Here is an 18,276-nt window from a genome sequence, read left to right on the forward strand (position 1 = left end):
GATTTACACCCTTTCTGCGAAAGATCCAGTCTCCTTCATAGCTTGGGTTTGGCTGGGTGGGTGAGAGGAGAGACTGGTGGGTTGGGATTGTATCTTGATGGGGAGGGTGCCTCAGATCCGCATGCTGCCCTCCATCTCTGTCACAGGCTGAGGTCCCTGCAGTGCATCCTCTGAGCTATGATAAATCCTGCCTGACCTATGGGGACATTGGGCTGCTATCCACAGAGACTGGTCCTTTGTGTCCAGTTACAAAGCTCACCTGCCCTGCAGCTTCTTGGCCTGAACCCCAGGCCTTTGCTGCACACCAGCCCTCTCAAGAGTCCATGCCCATCCATGCCCACGCTCCTGCTTGCCAAACATCAGGCGCATCCATCTAGCCACTCCCCTCCACCAATGCTGCCATGCACCTGCGAAGTGGGATGTGGCTCTGGGCAGAATGCAGGGGCGTCTCCTGTCTGGATGTTTCTCGAGCACCCTTCTGTACCCACCCGAGGTTCTGCCTCAGGAGCCTGGGAAGAGGTAAGGATCTTGGCACCTGACTTCCTTCTACCTCTGATTCCTTCATCCTTCCCACAACCCATTATGGCCCAACATGCCAGGTTTCCTTCTTCTGTCTAAATCCTATCTGTCTCCTTCTCAGGGGCCATGTTGACAGATGGGATTGGGGAAGGAAAGCCAGCTCACCAACAAGGAAAGATCCAAAGTACACCTCCCTTCTCACTTGTATTCCACAGTTAGAAGGCCTTCCTGCATTTGGGGCCCATTTTGCTCCTGCTGCTGCCTGGATTCCTACATGCTCCAATGTCCCTCCTCCCCATGGCCCAGTGTCCCAGACATTGAGGATGTGGCCCCAAGTCCAAGTGAGAGAGCTTCAAGGTGACTGAAATGAGTCAGAAGAAGCTTCTAGGTTTGGTGAATTTAGGTTCACTTTATTTAAACGTCCCAGAGACCTCAAACTGTATGCCTGGACCCTCTGTACCGCCTGCCCCACCTCTCCTGGGTGGTACTTATCACTTCCCCTCGGGGCCCCTCAGCCTCTTGCACATGGAGGTAGTGGGTCTTTGAGCTCACATAGCTGGTCAGTGGCAAAGCCCAGCTCATTTCTCTGCTTCTTGGTCCAGCCCCCACCTTACTGTACCACGCTGCCTTATACCTACACTTTAAGACATCAGCTTCTCCAGGTGCATTAGACCTGAGAAAAATACGAACCCAGTGACATATTTCAGCTTCCTTTGAACTACAGGAAATAAAAATTCAAGGAAGAAATTTCAGAGAGTCTGCAAAATTGTTTGCAAGGTTTCTACAACCATCATCTACCCTGACTTTGAGGAAGAAATTAACTAAAGTAGGGAAAGAACATGATGGAGTAATAAGAAGTAATCATTTACCGCCTGTTTGTTACAAATAGGATGTTGAGGATAGAAGCGTGTCGCATCCTACCACCTCGTAGTATGAATTTAGAAATAGTCGACATTTTTTGTTTTGTTTTGTTTTGTTTTTCCTACACGATCACTTTCGTTCCCATGGCTTTGGCTGTTATTTCTATGCCTATCTTAACAACTGTCTGACTTCTTCTAAAGTGTCTGGCCTATCCTTTCTAACTGTCTGCTGGATATTGCAAATTCAACACGTGTGTGTAGTCACCAGAGCTGTGCGAAAACACTCAGCTTCCCCTTCCTCCACGCACACAGGGGAAGGGCACGTCCCTGCTCTCTTTGAAGTTGGTTGCGGCTGTGTGTCTTGCTTTGGCTAATGAAAGATAAGCCTTTAAGTGACATGTGTCACTTGTGGAGTAACTTTTAAAAGCCAGCACACAATTTGTCTTATCCCGCTCCTCTGCCATAGTAATTATAGAAGCAATTCCTGGGTGACCATGACAGGCATGTTGGAAAGAAAACAAATGAGAATATATCTTTGTTGTGTCAAACCACGGAAAGTTTGGGTTTGGGATTGTTTTTATGTCCACAAAACCTGGCCTATTCTGAAAGAAACTAGGTCCCCAAATCACATTCATTACTCTTCCACTCTGACACCTCTCAAACTAACCCCTCTTTCAATCAACCAGAGCAAATCTTTACATAGACCAGAAATCTTAGACTCATTTCTGACCCCTCTCTTGGCTCTTACATCTGGCCCATTGCCATTTTACTTCCACGATCTCTCATGTGTGCTTCTGCCTTTATATTCCCATTGTCTTGGGGTGCCTGGGTGGCTCAGTCGGTTAAGCATCCTACTTCCGCTCAGGTCATGATCTCGCAGTTCGTGAGTTCTAGCCCCGCGTCGGGCTCTGTGCTGACAGCTCAGAGCCTGGAGCCTGCTTCAGATTCTGTGCCTCCCTCTCTCTCTACCCCTCCCCCACTCACACTCTGTCTCTAAACAAACAAACAAACAAACAAACAAACATTATATTCCCATTGTCTTTACCCTGGGCTGACCATGTAGTACCTGTGGCTGGGAAGAGTATAATAAACTCCCTTGAACCTCTTTTCTCTAACCCCATACATGTCTACTGGAGTCATCTTCTTAAAAGATGATAAGAGGTTCCTGAGGGACCACATCACCACCTTACACAACTCCTTGTTTCTCACCAGATCAAGAAAATCCTTCCTCTAGCAATCAAGGCTCACCATTTACACGCCCCACTCATTCATTCCTTTTCTTGTGCTGTTCTGTTTCAGCGTGGAATGGATCTTTCACTTCTACCTATCCTTCAGAGTCCTTTTTAAATGCCACTTTCTTCTTTTTGTGGAGAGAAGGGCAGACAGAAAATGATTTATTAAACTTTATACAAAGAGAAAAAAACCATAAGAAATAGAATGGTACATTTTTTCCCATGTATCAACTAATCTGAAAAATTCATGGCTTAACCTGCAACAGTATATTTTCCAAAGAGTTCTTACTGACCTCACCAACCGTATGTCTCTCCTTTCTTTTAGACCTAACACTTTGTTTTTAGCTCTCTCTTTTTTTCAGAGTTTATTTTTATTTATTTTGAGAGAGAGAGAGAGAGAGAGAGAGAGAAAGAGAGAGAATCCCAAGCAGGCTCTGCTCTATCAGCACACAGCCTGAGGTGGGGCCCAAACTCACGAACCATGAGATCATGACCTGAGCCAAAGTTAAGAGTCAGATGCTTAACCGATTGAGCCACTCAGGTGTCCCTTAGCTTTCTTCTAACATTTAGGTTATTCTGCCTTGTTTGGCAAAAAAAAAAATTAATTATCTATACTCCCCTTATGAGACTGTTATTTCTTTTGAAGCAATGTCTGGTTTATCCTTCTATCCCAACAGTAGCATGGTGGATTTGCATAGGATATGCTCAATAAACACTTGTTTAACTGAATTGAATGAAAATAGCATTCTTTTATCTTCTTAATGATACTTTTAACATGGAGATAGGCGACGAATAGGATTAACTTCCAATATGAAGTGCAAGTGTGCCTTTTTCACCATCTTAGAAATCACTATATCCCTTGCTCAAGTAATTGGTCTCTTGCAATAGAAAGTTCAACAGCTGCCTTACTTTTTCTTCCCTCTGGCATTCGGGTTTCCTAATCACGAGCAGCAAGGATCAAACTTAAGGTAATTATATAACAAACAACAACAACAACAACAACAACAACAACAACAAAAATCACAGAGTTCACACACACCTGAAATAAATCATCTTGAGTAACCAGAGCAAAATGAATGGAAATCAGAAAAGACAAAAGAGGTGTCAATAAAGAACTTCCGCTTTCACGGGAACATAATATCCCCACTGTGCTATAAAAATGGGTCTACAGCACATCAAAGAGCGTAGCAGAAGCAGTCTCCTCTACATACCGCATCCATATTCCAAGCCCTTCACCTTTAATGAGAGCCTGAAACTCTCTGTGCTTCACTGTTCCTCTCTGAAGATCGATCTTCAAGGTCATCAGGAGTGCAAAGAGGAATTTGTGGTTTTCGTACAGGCCTCTGACAGAGTATGTAAAAACCTCATACGTCAGATACTCAATGATATTCGTAATCCTCTTTTGAGGTAGTGGAGACTTCTCAGATCTGCAATGCATTTGAAAAGTCAAAGAAGTAAAAAGCCACTCCGAAGACAGTAGGAACACAAACAGAAATTTTAAGTGACCCTGCGTGGGGGAAGGGAGGGAATTTTAAGTTACTCCCCACCTGGCCATGGACTGGTCAAATAACTTCAAGAACTGGGCCAGCGAGGTCTGGTACATGATGTTGACCATGCTCATCTCTGTGATGAGAAAGTAGAGGATGCTCCCACGGGTGGCTGCAGGCCGGAACTCCTCCTGAGCCGTGTTAATTTTGATCTCCGTTTCTGCGGCCACGTGCAGCTTTTCACTTACTTCAGATGCTGTCTGCTTGGTGGTTCGGAGGACACCGATGAGAGATTCGTCGTCTACCAAGGAACCTAAAAGCCAAACAGGGAAGGTAGAAGGCAAGATGGGGGAAGCCACAAAGGAGACGCATCACTTCCGAAATCGCCCTGTCCATTTCCAAGTCTCTGTCTTCAAAGCCCGCAAGGGAGAAGGGCAGATGTTAACTAACACACCAAGAGGCTTCCAGCCCAACTGTCCTCTGATGCCTAAATCCGTCTAAACATTCCTGGGGACGGGTTGTCCCCCATGCTGCCTGAACACCTGCAAAAGGTGATTCACAAGGCAGCCCCCATGACTGGCCTGCGAGTGTCTGAAGACCAAAATCAGGCTCCATGTACCCCCAGCGGTTTCAGCCGTGCCTTATGTGACACAGCTTTCCCCTCCATTATCCCCTCCATGGTCCCCCTCAAAGTGTCATGAGCTCGTCCACCCAGTTTGAGTTATGGCGGGAGCCCATCCCATGTTCCACGCCAGCTTGCAGTGGAATGGTACCCTCTTTAGTCCAGCTTTAGTAGATAAGTCCTTGCCGCTGAGAACTCTGGTCCCTCCATGTCTCCAACAAGAGGAAACTGGGGGATAGTGGAAGTGTCCCGCCAGGAACAAAAATCCTCATTTTATTTTTAGTTTCACCTTTCATGATCATTTTTAATAGAAACACCCATGTTTCTGTGACAATAAATCCAACTTTAAGATATGGAAAGATACTTGGGACATGCTGAGCTAAAAGGTCACGATATCTGCAAATAGCGTGCTCTGGCCTGACCCTAGACCTCTGGATGGCAGGTGAATGCTTCAGGAAGGTGTGAGTTACTCCGATGGGCATTCTGGGTCTACCATGAAAGTCCAAATTGCAATCAACCTCGCAGGGATGACACCTTGATCCAGCACACACTCGGCTGGAGCCGGGCAAGAGCCCTCTGCTCTCCCTGCTGATATTAGAACGCCCAGGGGTAGCCACATGGCTGGGAGAAGTCACTGGACCAGAGGACAGAGAAGTTCACGAACACAAGCAGTGCAATCAAGGCAGATAGAAGGTCTTTTCCATGAGGTCCCTGTAAAGGTAGTGCTGGAGACCGCTGCAGGAATGATATATCATGTACTTCTGGAGGTTAAGATTTTTGTTTATCTCCAAGGATTAAAGTGCTGCTGGGAAGCACTCATTATGAGGCTGTAATCAATAGCAGGATTTAGGCTACTGTAACTTACCTACTGCAGAACAATATGGTGTTTGCTGACTTTATTGTCTTGGGATAGGATATTTTTATTTATTGAGAGAGACTACATCCCCAAATCAGACTGCCCCAGGGAGAACCCATCCCTGACTTCTAAGTAGATGGTCAAGGCAACTTGAGAGTGAGCTTGGGCCTTGGGTGCCCAAGTGCCTCTGACACAGATTACACACCTCATAACCCGCTGTGGTAACTGCATTTCAATGCCAAATGAAAGAGTCGATCTTAAAAAAAAAAAAAATCAGATCGAGCACATTAGTTTCCTTTGGGCAAGCAAATTAGCCTATTATGAGTTACCTAGCTCTATTGGGAGCCCTTATGTTTCTCAGGAGAGAGCAATTATATCAAGAAAACTGTGTTATTCTCAAATGCTCAGGCTCTGTTTGCTAATTCAAAAATCAGATTCTCTGAGGTCCCTCTTCAAATGTCTAGATGGAAATTGCCTCACTTGTGTTTGCCTTGGTAACTCAACTGTTTCCTAACATCTACAATCACGAGGGTCCTGAAAAGAGGGCACCAGAAATCCTTGTTCAGAACCCACTGTTTGGTGACTTGTTAATAAATCAGTACCTTTTGTGGTGCTTAATTTGTAGAGAAGGTTGTCTTCCAGTTCCTTCATCTTCCGCTTGTTGAAAGTCACATCCTCCAAAAGTTTAACCCTCTCAGACTCTAATTCCTGTTATCAAGAGACACGAAACAATAGCAGAACTGTGATCACCAGCCATGGTGGCAGATCCCATTTACTAGTGCTTCTGGTCAATTTTTAAAAGTTTAAACCAAAGTGCCTCTGGAATGACAGAAGAAATTACCATCACTAGTCAAATCTATCCATCTGTACTTTTGTATCTCTGGACACTTAAAAACATTATGCCCACTAGGGGCGCCTGGGCGGCTCAGTCAATTAAGCGTGCGACTTCAGCTCAGGTCATGATCTCAGGGTTTGTGGGTTCAAGCCCTGCATCGGGCTCTGTGCTCACAGCTCAGAGCCTGGAGCCTGCTTCAGATTCTGTCTCCTTCTCTCTCTGCCCCTGTCCCATTCACACTCTGTCTCTATCTCTCAAATATAAATAAATTTTTTTTAATTAAAAAAAAAAAATGATGACCACTAGCATTAAGCTTCCATAGCATGCATGAGATGCCCCTGCTAAAATAATTTTGTCTGATTATCCCCTCTCTCTTCCTGGATCTAAGTTTATTTAAATTAGAGTGGCCCTGTTCCCACACAGTCTCTGTGTGAAATGCTAACTTTATTGGCAAGCAGAAGTGGTAGAAGCAGAGACATAATATTAAGAAACCAAGAGGCCACCCAAGCTGAATGTGAGCTCTTGCTTTGGGATCTGCCTATGGGAACACCAGGCAGTTTGTTTGGTTTGACACAGCCAGTTGCCAATACAAATCCATTTTCCATTGTTTGACATCTCTTTCTACCAGACGGGCCAAACTGGGTGTTTGGAAGGCATATTTTTTTTCAACAAAAATAATGTATTTTTCAAGTTATATTTGGAAAAAACTTCAAATTTTCAGAAAAGTTACAACACTGATATAATAAACTCACATATGCTTTGCCTAGATTCACCAGATAACATTTTGCTTCATCATACTCTCCCATTCTCCCTCTCTCTCTCTCTCTCTATACATAATATATATAATATACATATATTACATATGTATAATATACATATATATAATACTTACCACCATTATTATTATTGGTGAAACATTTGCTGATGTCATGATCCTTTACCCCTAAGAAAACTTTAGCAAACATCCTAAGAACCAGGATATCCTGTTGCACAAGCATAGTGCAATTTTCAAACTCAGGAAATTTAACATGGATTCAGTACTCTTGGCTCAACGTAAAGTGAATGGAAATTGCCTCCGTAGCATTTTTTTATAGCACTTTTCTTTCCTGACCTTAAATAGAATCATGCACTGTACTTAGAATTATGTTAAAAGAAAGTGCTTTTAAGGTACATATTTGAGAAAATTTCTTGAAAAACCACTTCAGAAATTCTACCACTTTCAGAAAGTCTTCTTAAACCAATTTGTCCATCAGAAGCCACCGCACCAGGTTTGTCTTTACACGGGCCATGGCTTGCGTCACAATCTGTGTGTAGATTAGGTCCCTCTAATGAGATCCTGTACGTCTAGAGGGCAGGAGCTGATCTGCTTCACCTTTGTATTCCTTAGAGCCCTTGCCCTGAGGTTTTGCAGAGAAAGGACCTGGCATGATAAATATGTGTGAAATTGAAGTGTGCTAAATTTCGTTCAACAACTTTGTTTTATATCTGGGGAAACTGAGGACTCAGAAATATTAACTCCAAATAACATCCCATTATCATTCTCATGGTTAGTTACTGGCAAAGACAGGTCTGATACCCTTGTCCTCCAACTCCAACACAGTTGTATTATTGTCATTTTACTATTGATGGGGTGGCAATGAAGGTCATGGCTGCATTTGCATGGGAATGCCTAATGCATTGTTTCCATTAAAATGGTCACCTCTGGGTGGCAGTATAGGAATCTGTGGACAAAATGAAATCACGTTGGAAAAGCAAGCATCACGGGACAGTGGACACTTGTGGGTTTTACAGCATGACCTGTAAAGCTTATCTAGGAGGGCTGGCAGGGTGGAAAGTCCATGTGCTTTTATGGGTTAAGACCCTATTCTCTGTGGTCTCTGTCCCTCCATAAAATGAGGGTGTAAGAGCAATATAGCTAAGAGGGTTAAACATGACGGTCAGGGTGTCTTCCTGCAGAGTAAGTGTGTGTGTGTGTGTGTGTGTGTGTGTGTGTGTGTGTGTGTGTATTTCCAGCAAGATTGAAGTAAGCACCTTAATGTATCCCTTGAAGGGGAAGCTGAAGCCTAGAAGATCAGGTGTGGGGCCCTCTGGGGACAGAGTGTAGCCTACTTTAAACAGGGAGTGGCCTGCCTTACAGAAATTCGTGCAGCCTGCATGGGATACCGGACCAGTGAGGAATCATCTCAGAACAGATAAACAGCACCAGTTAAACCATGAAGGAAGGCACCATGTGGCCCTAAGAGGTGAGGAGGCAATGAGGCCCATGCTCTCTCTGCCTGGCTGTGGAAGTGCCATGACTCCCTTTCTGGACTGCAGAAACCCCAGGCTCTTTGTTGGAAGACCCAACAGCTACCAAGAATGGAAGGTGGGACTGTACCCCCTTCCCTCCACCAGACTGGGAGGGCCGGCCCCAAGGTAACCATCTCTGTTAATCAGGTAGGGTTTCACTTCTCCTTTTACTGAGTCTCTCTATTTCTTTTTTTTTTTTTTAATTTTTTAATGTTTATTTATTTTTGAGCACACGTGCACACGCGCTCATGAGAGACAGAGAGAAAGAGAGAGAGACAGAGCAGACAGAGTATGAGCAGGGAGGAGCAGAGAGAGAGGGAGACACAGAATCCAAAGCAGGCTCCAGGCTCTGAGCTGTTAGCACAGAGCCCGACGCAGGGCTCGAACTCACGGACCGTGAGATCATGACCTGAGCCGAAGTCGGACGCGACCCAGGCGCCCCTGAGTCTCTGTTTCTCTGGTGTGAGTATCATTTCTCTTTCCCTCTTCCAATGTCTTTCCTGTGTCCGTGGCACCTGTTCCTATTTCTTGTCTTTCCCTTTTCCTTGCCAAGTCTGCTGCTGCCAATCTTTTTCTCACCCTCCCATTTTAAGCCTCTCTGGTCTTATTATTGCTAAACTTGCCCTTTCCTTGAACCCTCAATACTCAAGTTAATTCTATGTAAGCAAATATAATCTTTCTCAGATTTTATGCAAATATATTTTCTATATGCAAATACGTATAATTACATTTTATGCAAGCATATTTTATGCATAACATTAAATGTTTCCTGAGATTTATCTTAAAAATTAGTTTAATCTTGTATCAGTCTCTTAAAGTCTTCAAGTTTTAAGTTGTTCTTTGTTTTATTGGGACCCTCAATCACACTTAATTTCTCTGCTTTCATGCAAATTTTATTCAATTAAAATGAAAGTTAGGTTCTCTGTATCATTAGAGTACCAGACTGTAGTAGTTGAAACTTCTACAGTGGCAATATACTCATTCAGAGCAATTTCTTTTTCTCCAGGATCACTATTTTATTGAATCTTCCCAGTACACCAAAGATCACCCATCCAGGGGACTATAGACATGAAGCCAACATACCCCAAGGTTGAAAGACAGAAACAGAAAGAGCAGTGTGAGGGTGTGTGTGTGTGTATGTGTGTGCGCACACGCATGTGTGGGGTTGGAAGACAGGTGAATTCGGTACATGATTTCTTGGAAAGACTTGAGACAGCTAAACAAATATTTATGTTAACGAAGGTAAATACAGTTTGCTTATTTTTTTCTTTCTCATATACTTAACAATTTCAGAATACATTTTAAGCTTTTATTATAATTTATGAGAAGTAGTCCTCTACCTTGAGCAATTATTACCTGTTTCTCAGTTAAAATCACTCTCCTTAGTAACTGATTTTCAAGGCCTTTCATGGTGACAGTAAAATCAATGACTGATGTTTTAGCATTGATCTCAGGGGTGAAGGCAGGGTTTGGTAACTTTGTAGTAATATAAAGTTTAAATGTATCCATGATATCGCATTCCTTATCACCGACTTTCACCTATATCAATTCAAATACACAATCAAAAAACAGCTTAAAGGACAGGGAAAGGAATCTGGGTTTAAATTAGGAAAGAATTTAACAGAGGTCAGCGCTGGGAAATTTGGATGAATTGCAAAGGAAAAAGCTGTAAAACTTTAATCACTGATCTTAAATAATTAAATAATGTAGATTTGTGGTCCTGCCCGAAGATGTTGTTAGCCGTGACACCAAGCAAAGTAAAAGAAACATTTATCCCAAACAAATGTTGCCTAAGGGAAAACTCAGACACATCCCAGATTTGCCCGTTTTCTCCCACTTGAGGAAATTGTTTCCTGCTGAGGAAATCTGTGGTGTTTAGAGGAAGTGTTATCCCTCTTTGCATTTCACAGTCCTCAAAGAAGCATACTTGACAACCGAAAAGATTAAAGAAATTTTCAAAGGAAAAAAATGCCAACATTTTATCCAGAGACATAACATTTATCTTAGACACTACAATTTGCAGTATATTTAAAAACACCTGGTTTCGCTATCTAAAAGTGAGGTGAAAATGATACCATTTGTAAAGGACTTAAATTTTTAATTAATCTTGATTCTACCTGTGGTTGGAAATCACATCAATAAGGCACTCCCACAGTCTCAAGCCCCATGCCTTCACACCAGATAAGGATCTGTTCTTTTGAAAGACCTTCAGAAAGACCTTCAGGAATAAAAATCCTACACCCTCCTTTGGCATGTTAAATAAGGCATATAAAAGAATTCACATTATGAAAAATATTTTCCTAAATAAAATTTTGTTTAATGAGAAAATCTGCATTCTTTACTTATTCACTGATATTCATGAAATTAAGTTGTCCAAAGTGAAAAATCTCAATCAGAAATGTTGTCATTCATCAAGAAATAAAACCAAAGAGGGGCGCCTGGGTGGCTCAGTCGGTTAAGCGGCCGACTTCAGCTCAGGTCATGATCTCTCGGTCCTTGAGTTAAAGCCCCACGTCGGGCTCTGTGCTGACAGCTCAGAGCCTGGAGCCTGTTTCATATCCTGTGTCTCTCTCTCTCTGACCCCCCCCCCCCCCCGTTCATGCTCTGTCTCTCCCTGTCTCAAAAATAAATAAAACGTTAAAAAAAATTAAATGTTTAAAAAAAAAAATAAAACCAAAGAAGCCTAAAGGTAGAGAATGCCACAATTAAAAAAAGAAACACTTCTGAAAATGATTCATGTCACCAACGATGGGAAACAGCAATCCATAACTTCTAGCAAAGTCTGTGAGTTTAAACTGAAAGTTAATAAAGAGAGAAATGAACAAAGAAATGTTCATAGACTGTATTAAAATGCCATTTTCTCCAGTGAGAACACAGAGGTTTTATTGTATAGATGAGAATATGGCTTATAAATCCAATTTTCTCAGAGCTGCTAACATACAAACATAATATATATATATATATATGTATACACACACACATATATATACACACATATACATACACATATATACACACACATATATATGCACTATATATATATATACATATATAGTGTGTGTGTGTGTGTGTAACACTAATATATTATTATAACCAGACAATGTCTGTCCTTAATATGTTATTTAGTGTCAGCTAAATGGCTACTTTAACCAAGATATTGCCCTTCCCTGTGTTTTTTCATATATTGTTAAAAAATAAGGGAAACACTAAATATGATTTTGGAAATAATTTTTTCCAGTGTATCCAATACTACCACCTCAAGGAAAGTGCCTTCGCTGCTATACTCAAAAAGATAAGTAGATGTCACCATTGTTCTTTTCTTCTTCTTCTTCTTTTTTTTTTTTTCTTTCCCTGAAGCTCACCTTGAATGTGGTGCCTGATTTAATGAAATTCTTTTCTAATACATTATCCAAGGCTGGATCCAGCTCCTCACGAATATCCTCAATGAGAAGGGGTCGGCCCAAGGAAAGGCTGTCTTCCAAGTGTGTGCGGAAATATTTATGGTTCAGAGATGTTACCTAGAAATAGAGTTCATTACTACATAAATGTTACAAAGAATGTGCTTATTCCTAATGGAAACAAAGAGATTTGCTGGACAAGTGACTAAGAATTTTAAGGGCTATATAGGAAGCCTTACTTAGGAAAAATAAAAGTAAGAACATTTTATTTTCAAAACTTGGTAGGCCATGACTTTCTGGAAGCCCTGGATGTGCAACTGAATCTCTGATCAAAACAGGAGTCAGGTGGCATTCCTTAAAGGGAATGTCACAGCTCTGCTCCTACAGATGGAAGAGACGTAATCAAGGATTAAACCTGTCATGCTTACATAGTTAGTTACAATGTAACTAAGAGAAAGCAAAGTAACTCGCACATTTGTGCTATTCATTTATCTCCTCAGGACCACTCACAAGATGATCAAGTAACTAAAAAAATAAGCATAAGAGCGTCAGAAATTATATACTGAGTCAAACCAAGGGTCCATCCATGTATTCTGTCTCTGACAGTGGCTCAATGGAAGAATATGATAGACACTTTCATTAAGATCAACTTAAAAGACTGTGTGTTCACTTTTTACATTACATTTGTAAAAAATTAGAATTCTGAATGCCTGGTGGGGCCCCATTTCTAATTCAGTGTTTGTTGATTAGTTAAAATAGACACACTGGGCTGGTTGATCTTCGCATTAGCTAAGTGGCTTTGAACTCTTAACTTCTTTGATCCCTCCCCCTGCCTAAAAGTGAGGATTCCACAAGGTTCAGTCCTTAAATCTCCATCTCCTTATTCTCTACCCACTGGATTCAGCTATTGCCTCTACGCCACTGTGAGTGCTGATCCTAAGATATAAGGAAGATCCGCTGGGACAGCAGGTCATGAAGAGAGTGGAATTAAAAAATATTATCTCTCGGGGTGCCTGGGTGGCTCAGTCGGTAAAGTGTCCAACTTCGGCTCAGGTCATGATCTCACAGTTCATGAGTTTGAGCCCCGTACTGGGCTCTGTGCTGACAGCTCAGAGCCTGGAGCCTGCTTCAGATTCTGTGTCTCCCTCTCTCTCTGCCCCTCCCCTGCTCATGCGCGCTCTCTCTCTCTCTCTCAAAAATCAATAAACATTAAAAAAATTGTTTTAAATATTATCTCTCACTTGCTATGAAAAAGAGATATGGAATTGAAAAATTAAATAAGCCTACCCTTGTCCTGTTTTGGATAAGAAGGAAATGACTAAAAGAAAAAAAATCCTGCACATGAAGGAATTTGTTTCCCTGGATGGATAGCTTTATTTACACAAATGATGAGCTGTGAAAGACCTCATTATGAGCTGACAAGGTAAATGAATCTAAACAAAGAGCTTTAACCAGCTTTTTAAACAAGATGAAACAAGGTCCCAATGAGACGAAATATAATTGTCCTGCTCTATTTCCTAAGGAGTAAACTCTGTTTTTGTGATTTCCTTCCTAAGTGTGATGGTTCATATCATGTGTCAATCTGAATGAGGTAGGGGCTGTCCAGGTACCTGACAAACATTATTTCAGGCTGTGTCTGTGAGAGTGTTTCCAGAAGAGATTGGTCTTGGAATAGGCAGACCGAGTAAAGAAAATCATCCTCACCTACTTGGGTGGGCATCATCCACTCCATTAAGGGCCTGAATAGAGCCCAAAGGTGGAGGAAGAGCAAATTTGCTCTCTGCTTGAGCTAAGACATTCATCTTCTCCTGCCTTTGGACATCAGCGACCAGCTCTTGGGCCTTCAGACTTGGATTGGGACTCCTATTACTTACTCCCCTGGATCCCAGACCTTCAGAGTTTGGACTAGAACTACATGACCAGCTTTCTTGGACCTCTAGGTTGTAGACAACAGACTGTGGAACGTCTTGGCCTCCCTAATCCCATGAGCCAATATCTCATAATAAATCTTTTTCTATATATCTGCATTTACATATAGATATCCTATGTATTCGGTTTCTCTGGAGAACCCTAATACACCAAGAAATTGGGGCGCATGGGTGGCTCAGTCAGTTAAGCGTCCAACTTTGGCTCAGGTCATGATCTCTCATTTTGTGAGTTTAAGCCCCACATTGGGCTCTGTGCTGACAGTTGGAGCCTGGACCCTTCTTCAGATTCTATATCTCCCTCTCTCTCTGCCCCTCCCCTGCTCGCACTCTGTCTCTCTCTCCCTCAAAATAAATAAACATTAAATTTTTTTAAAAAGAAATAATAATTTTCAAATTATCAGTTTATTTAAGATAACTTTTAGCCAACTTCAATGCCTTTTATAAATTTGAAATAATGGCTTGGAGTCATAATTTCATATTTAATTAACTTTATTTTCTTGTGCAGTAACCCTAAGTGGTAGCTACCAACAGAGCCTGGATCACCTGCAAAGATACTCTGGTATTGGGTCTTTACAAGGTGGTCAGTGAATTCTTTATAGGGAAATTTGATGAATACCTTCCCTTTCTGGAAGTCAGAGCTGAAGGTTCTGGGGATGGTGTTGAAGGTGATCTTGGCAAAGCTGCCAAGGTAGAATGTAGTCCTAGGCATACAATACATGTTTTGTTTTTCATTTATAAAGTGTTTCATTTTTCATTCTGTTTTCCTTCCCAAATAAAAGAAATACTATTTTTGTTTTATTCTGTCTTCATTTATGTGTGTTCGCGCATGTGTTTATCCACATATTTTAAAAATAATGTCTCCTGAGTAAGGAGAATATAGTTCAATCTTACATTCCAGCAGTCAATGTCTTTAAAAATACGTTAAGTATCTGTGGCATATTTCTATTACTTCCTCGAGAAGATTCCTGGGACTGGGTAACAGCAGAAAGGACATTATTGAAGGCTATCAAGGAGCTTAATGCCAAAATGGACAGACAAAGCTATGATCAGGAACATTAAGAACAGGATGAGTAGGGAGATGGCCAGTCAGAAGAGGCAAGAGGAATGGAACAGGGGACACATTCTAGCTGCATGGATCCAGGAAATAAAGTTCAGGGGTAGGAATGCTCCTGTTTACTCCACCCATGCATTCCTTCTGTGAAGACAGCTCCTCTGAAGCTACATTCCCACTGGCTTCATTTCCCTTAACACTCCTCTTCCGTTTATACTCTCTGACCCTGTCTGGGATTTCTCTGGGGTTTGTAAGTAAACAGACTGATGCATTGTGTTCTGGAGTATCTGTAAGATGGGAGTATCTTAGAGGTGTTCCTGAGCACCAGGCAGCACCCAGGTGTCAATGAAGCCCTCATCTCAGAAGGAAATCTTTCAATATTTTACCATTAAATGATGTTTGTTGTAGGCTTTTGGTAGATGCTCTTTATGTGATTAAGGGAAGATTCCTCTTATTCTTAGTTTCTTGGAAGTTTTATCACAAATGGGTGTTGAATTTTACCATGTGCTTTTTCTGCATTTATCAAGATGATCACATGATTTTTCTGTGTTTTTTTCCTTGTAATGACGTTATACTTTGATTAATCCACTTAAGTTCAATAAATACCAGAATCCCCACCCTATTGAAAGAGCAGTACAGAAAATATAAAGATGGCATAAAACCATAAACCTTGTCGGCAAGAAGTTTAGGATACAGTAAAGATAAAAGACAAATGGGCAACGAACAGGAATTGAAGACAGACTCTAAGTTCATGTTGGAAATCCAAACAAGACATTGTGAGCATTTAGGACAGGCTATATTAAACTGGGGACACAGGGAAGTCTTGATGAAGGCCGTGTTGGAGGTGTGGGCTTTGAAGAACATTCAAGATATTTATCTGGGATATAAGTGAAGTGGGAAACAGGGTGAAGAAAGACACCCTGGTTAGTAGAATAGTTTAAGCAAAAATATGGAGCCAGGAGACTCAGAACCCTGGGAACACTGTCTGGGAAACAGTGAATAGTCTACATTGGTAGTTAAATCAAAATATTGACAGTAAACCTGAGATGCTGGAATCCTGCCCTTGTTTACCTCTACCTTATAATTAACACCTTATTAGACCCCAAGTCCAAAACTGGACTCTAGGATGGTGTGGAGAACCAAGTGCCTGAGGTAGGTTGGTGCAAATAGCCTTACACTGAGGAGCCAGGAGTTCTATTTTTACTGCTTCCCTGTAAGCCCAAGCCCAAAGCCCCGAATAAAAGCTATATCCAACACAGACGAAGGCAACAGAACCAGGAAAGGGACAGAGAGAAGAGAACATCATGAGAGAAACCAAAAGGAAAAATAATCCAAGCTCTTGCCCTAAACCACTGTTATAAAACTCAAGGGTGTAAATTAACAAGCAATTGTCACAGAGATGACAACTTTATGACTGGCAGATTCAGCTGAAACTTCAGGGGAAATTTCATGATTTTAAGATTGCTTTCCCATATACCAAGCAGCACATACCTGCAAGTCATTTTCTCTTTCCTTTGATTTAATCCAAGTTTTGCCTTGAGTTTGTGGGTCAATGAGGAGTGGGTATCTGGTGGCCTTTGTCACAATGATGCCATTCTGAATGGAGAGGTCATCTCCTGGTAATCCCTGCAGCCCCCACTCCCCAATCTAAATAACAAGAAATGGGTATGGCCAGTCAGAGGAGAACAGGAATGCTTTCATTATTAATTAAGAGTGCCACAATATTAAAATAATTTAATATTAGAATATATTTTTTTTCCATTGAGACTATGCAATGGGTACCTAGAAAAAAACTCAAACTTGTAAATATGAACCAAATAACATTCACCTAAAAAAATAAATTTACAACCTAACAAATCCTTCTCTAATAACCCAAGACCAGGTTTAGTCCTTTATGTTATATATCTTCAAACTTATGAGGAAATATTACAAAATCTATGAATTTTTGAAGCATTGTTGTTCAACATGCAGAGAACATAGGGGCTCAAAATACAGTAAGACTAGGTGGATGGTGGAGTTGGTGGAGATGATGAGGGGTTAAACCTCAGAAAACTCCCCTTCCTGCCCTTTGGCTTTGTTTACATGGGGGGCAGGATTTGTATAGCTGGAGGCAGAGAATTTATGACAGATAAGGTATTATATTCGCAGGTGCTCATCAATGATTTAAATATATATATTTCCGGGGCACTTGGGTGGCTCATTTGATTAAGCATGGGACTCTTGATTTCAGCTCAGGTCATGATCTCGCCATTCATGAGATTGAGCCCTGTGTCAGGCTCTGAGCTGACAGTGCGGAGCCTGCTTGGGATTCTCTCTCCTTCTCTGCCCTTCCCCACTTGCTCTCTCTCAAATAAATAAATGCATAAACATTTAAAATATATATATACATGTATATATATATTTCCTGGGGTGCTTGGCTGGCTCAATCAGAAGAGTGTGTGACTCTTGATCTCGGGGTCATGAGTTTGAGCCCCACGTTGGGGGCAGAGATTACTTTTAAATTAATTAGTTAATTAATTAACAAACAAACTTAAAAAAAATATACTTCCTTTCCAAATTACAAGGGAATTGCCAGCCTGCCTCCATGCCGTCAGTAAGATCACCTGGGATCCAAAGAAGCAACCAGCTTCCACCTTCATTAAATTATCCTAACAGCCCCCAAAGGTCATAATTAATATCCTGGCCTGCTTTGCCTCATCAGTGTCCGTTGCACCTTTAGTACATTATCTAGTCCCTGTAACAACCAGTTGAACATTGTTTGAATTGGAAAAGATTAATTTTTTTAACTTTTAAATGCAGATAACATGAAACTAATAGCATGACTTCCCTCAGGAAACAGCCACTGGGGAACATATTTACAGATCAGAAAGCAGCTCATGAATACAAATTGGCTGGAAAGCACTTAATGCCATAGGAGCTCTGCAAGATAGACTTAAAATTGACAGTGGCATCGAATTCCCAGCAAGGAAGGCTAGTACAGCGGGACGTGCCATCACTCAGTGATACCACAAAGGGCTGTTGTGCTATGCTGTTGGACACTACGAAAAGATGGTTAATCATCGAAAGAAGGTTAATACCAGTACTTACGGCCTAGCTAATGCCTATAATCACCTAAAATGTTTGAGAGTGTGACTTAAGAGGAGTGGTGTAAATAATGGAAAGTTATAAGAAGAACTCAATATTACCAAGCCTATAATTC

General features: G+C 41.5%; 1 protein-coding gene across 5 annotated transcripts in view; it reads right to left on the reverse strand.

Moving 5' to 3' along the window:
• DNAH8 (dynein axonemal heavy chain 8) overlaps nucleotides 1–18,276 on the reverse strand; it is a 329,266-nt gene that overhangs the window by 86,053 nt on the left and 224,937 nt on the right. For all 5 annotated transcript variants that reach the window (XM_053222854.1, XM_053222853.1, XM_027057830.2 and 2 more), the window contains 6 exons: nucleotides 16,569–16,724; nucleotides 12,063–12,218; nucleotides 10,057–10,239; nucleotides 6,179–6,284; nucleotides 4,159–4,411; nucleotides 3,848–4,038 (listed from right to left, as the gene is read on the reverse strand). In XM_053222854.1, the coding sequence (XP_053078829.1) occupies nucleotides 3,848–4,038; nucleotides 4,159–4,411; nucleotides 6,179–6,284; nucleotides 10,057–10,239; nucleotides 12,063–12,218; nucleotides 16,569–16,724 (1,045 nt within the window). The remainder of the gene's footprint in view (nucleotides 1–3,847; nucleotides 4,039–4,158; nucleotides 4,412–6,178; nucleotides 6,285–10,056; nucleotides 10,240–12,062; nucleotides 12,219–16,568; nucleotides 16,725–18,276) is intronic.

Source organism: Acinonyx jubatus, chromosome B2, assembly GCF_027475565.1.
Source record: "Acinonyx jubatus isolate Ajub_Pintada_27869175 chromosome B2, VMU_Ajub_asm_v1.0, whole genome shotgun sequence".
Lineage (NCBI taxonomy): Eukaryota > Metazoa > Chordata > Mammalia > Carnivora > Felidae > Acinonyx > Acinonyx jubatus.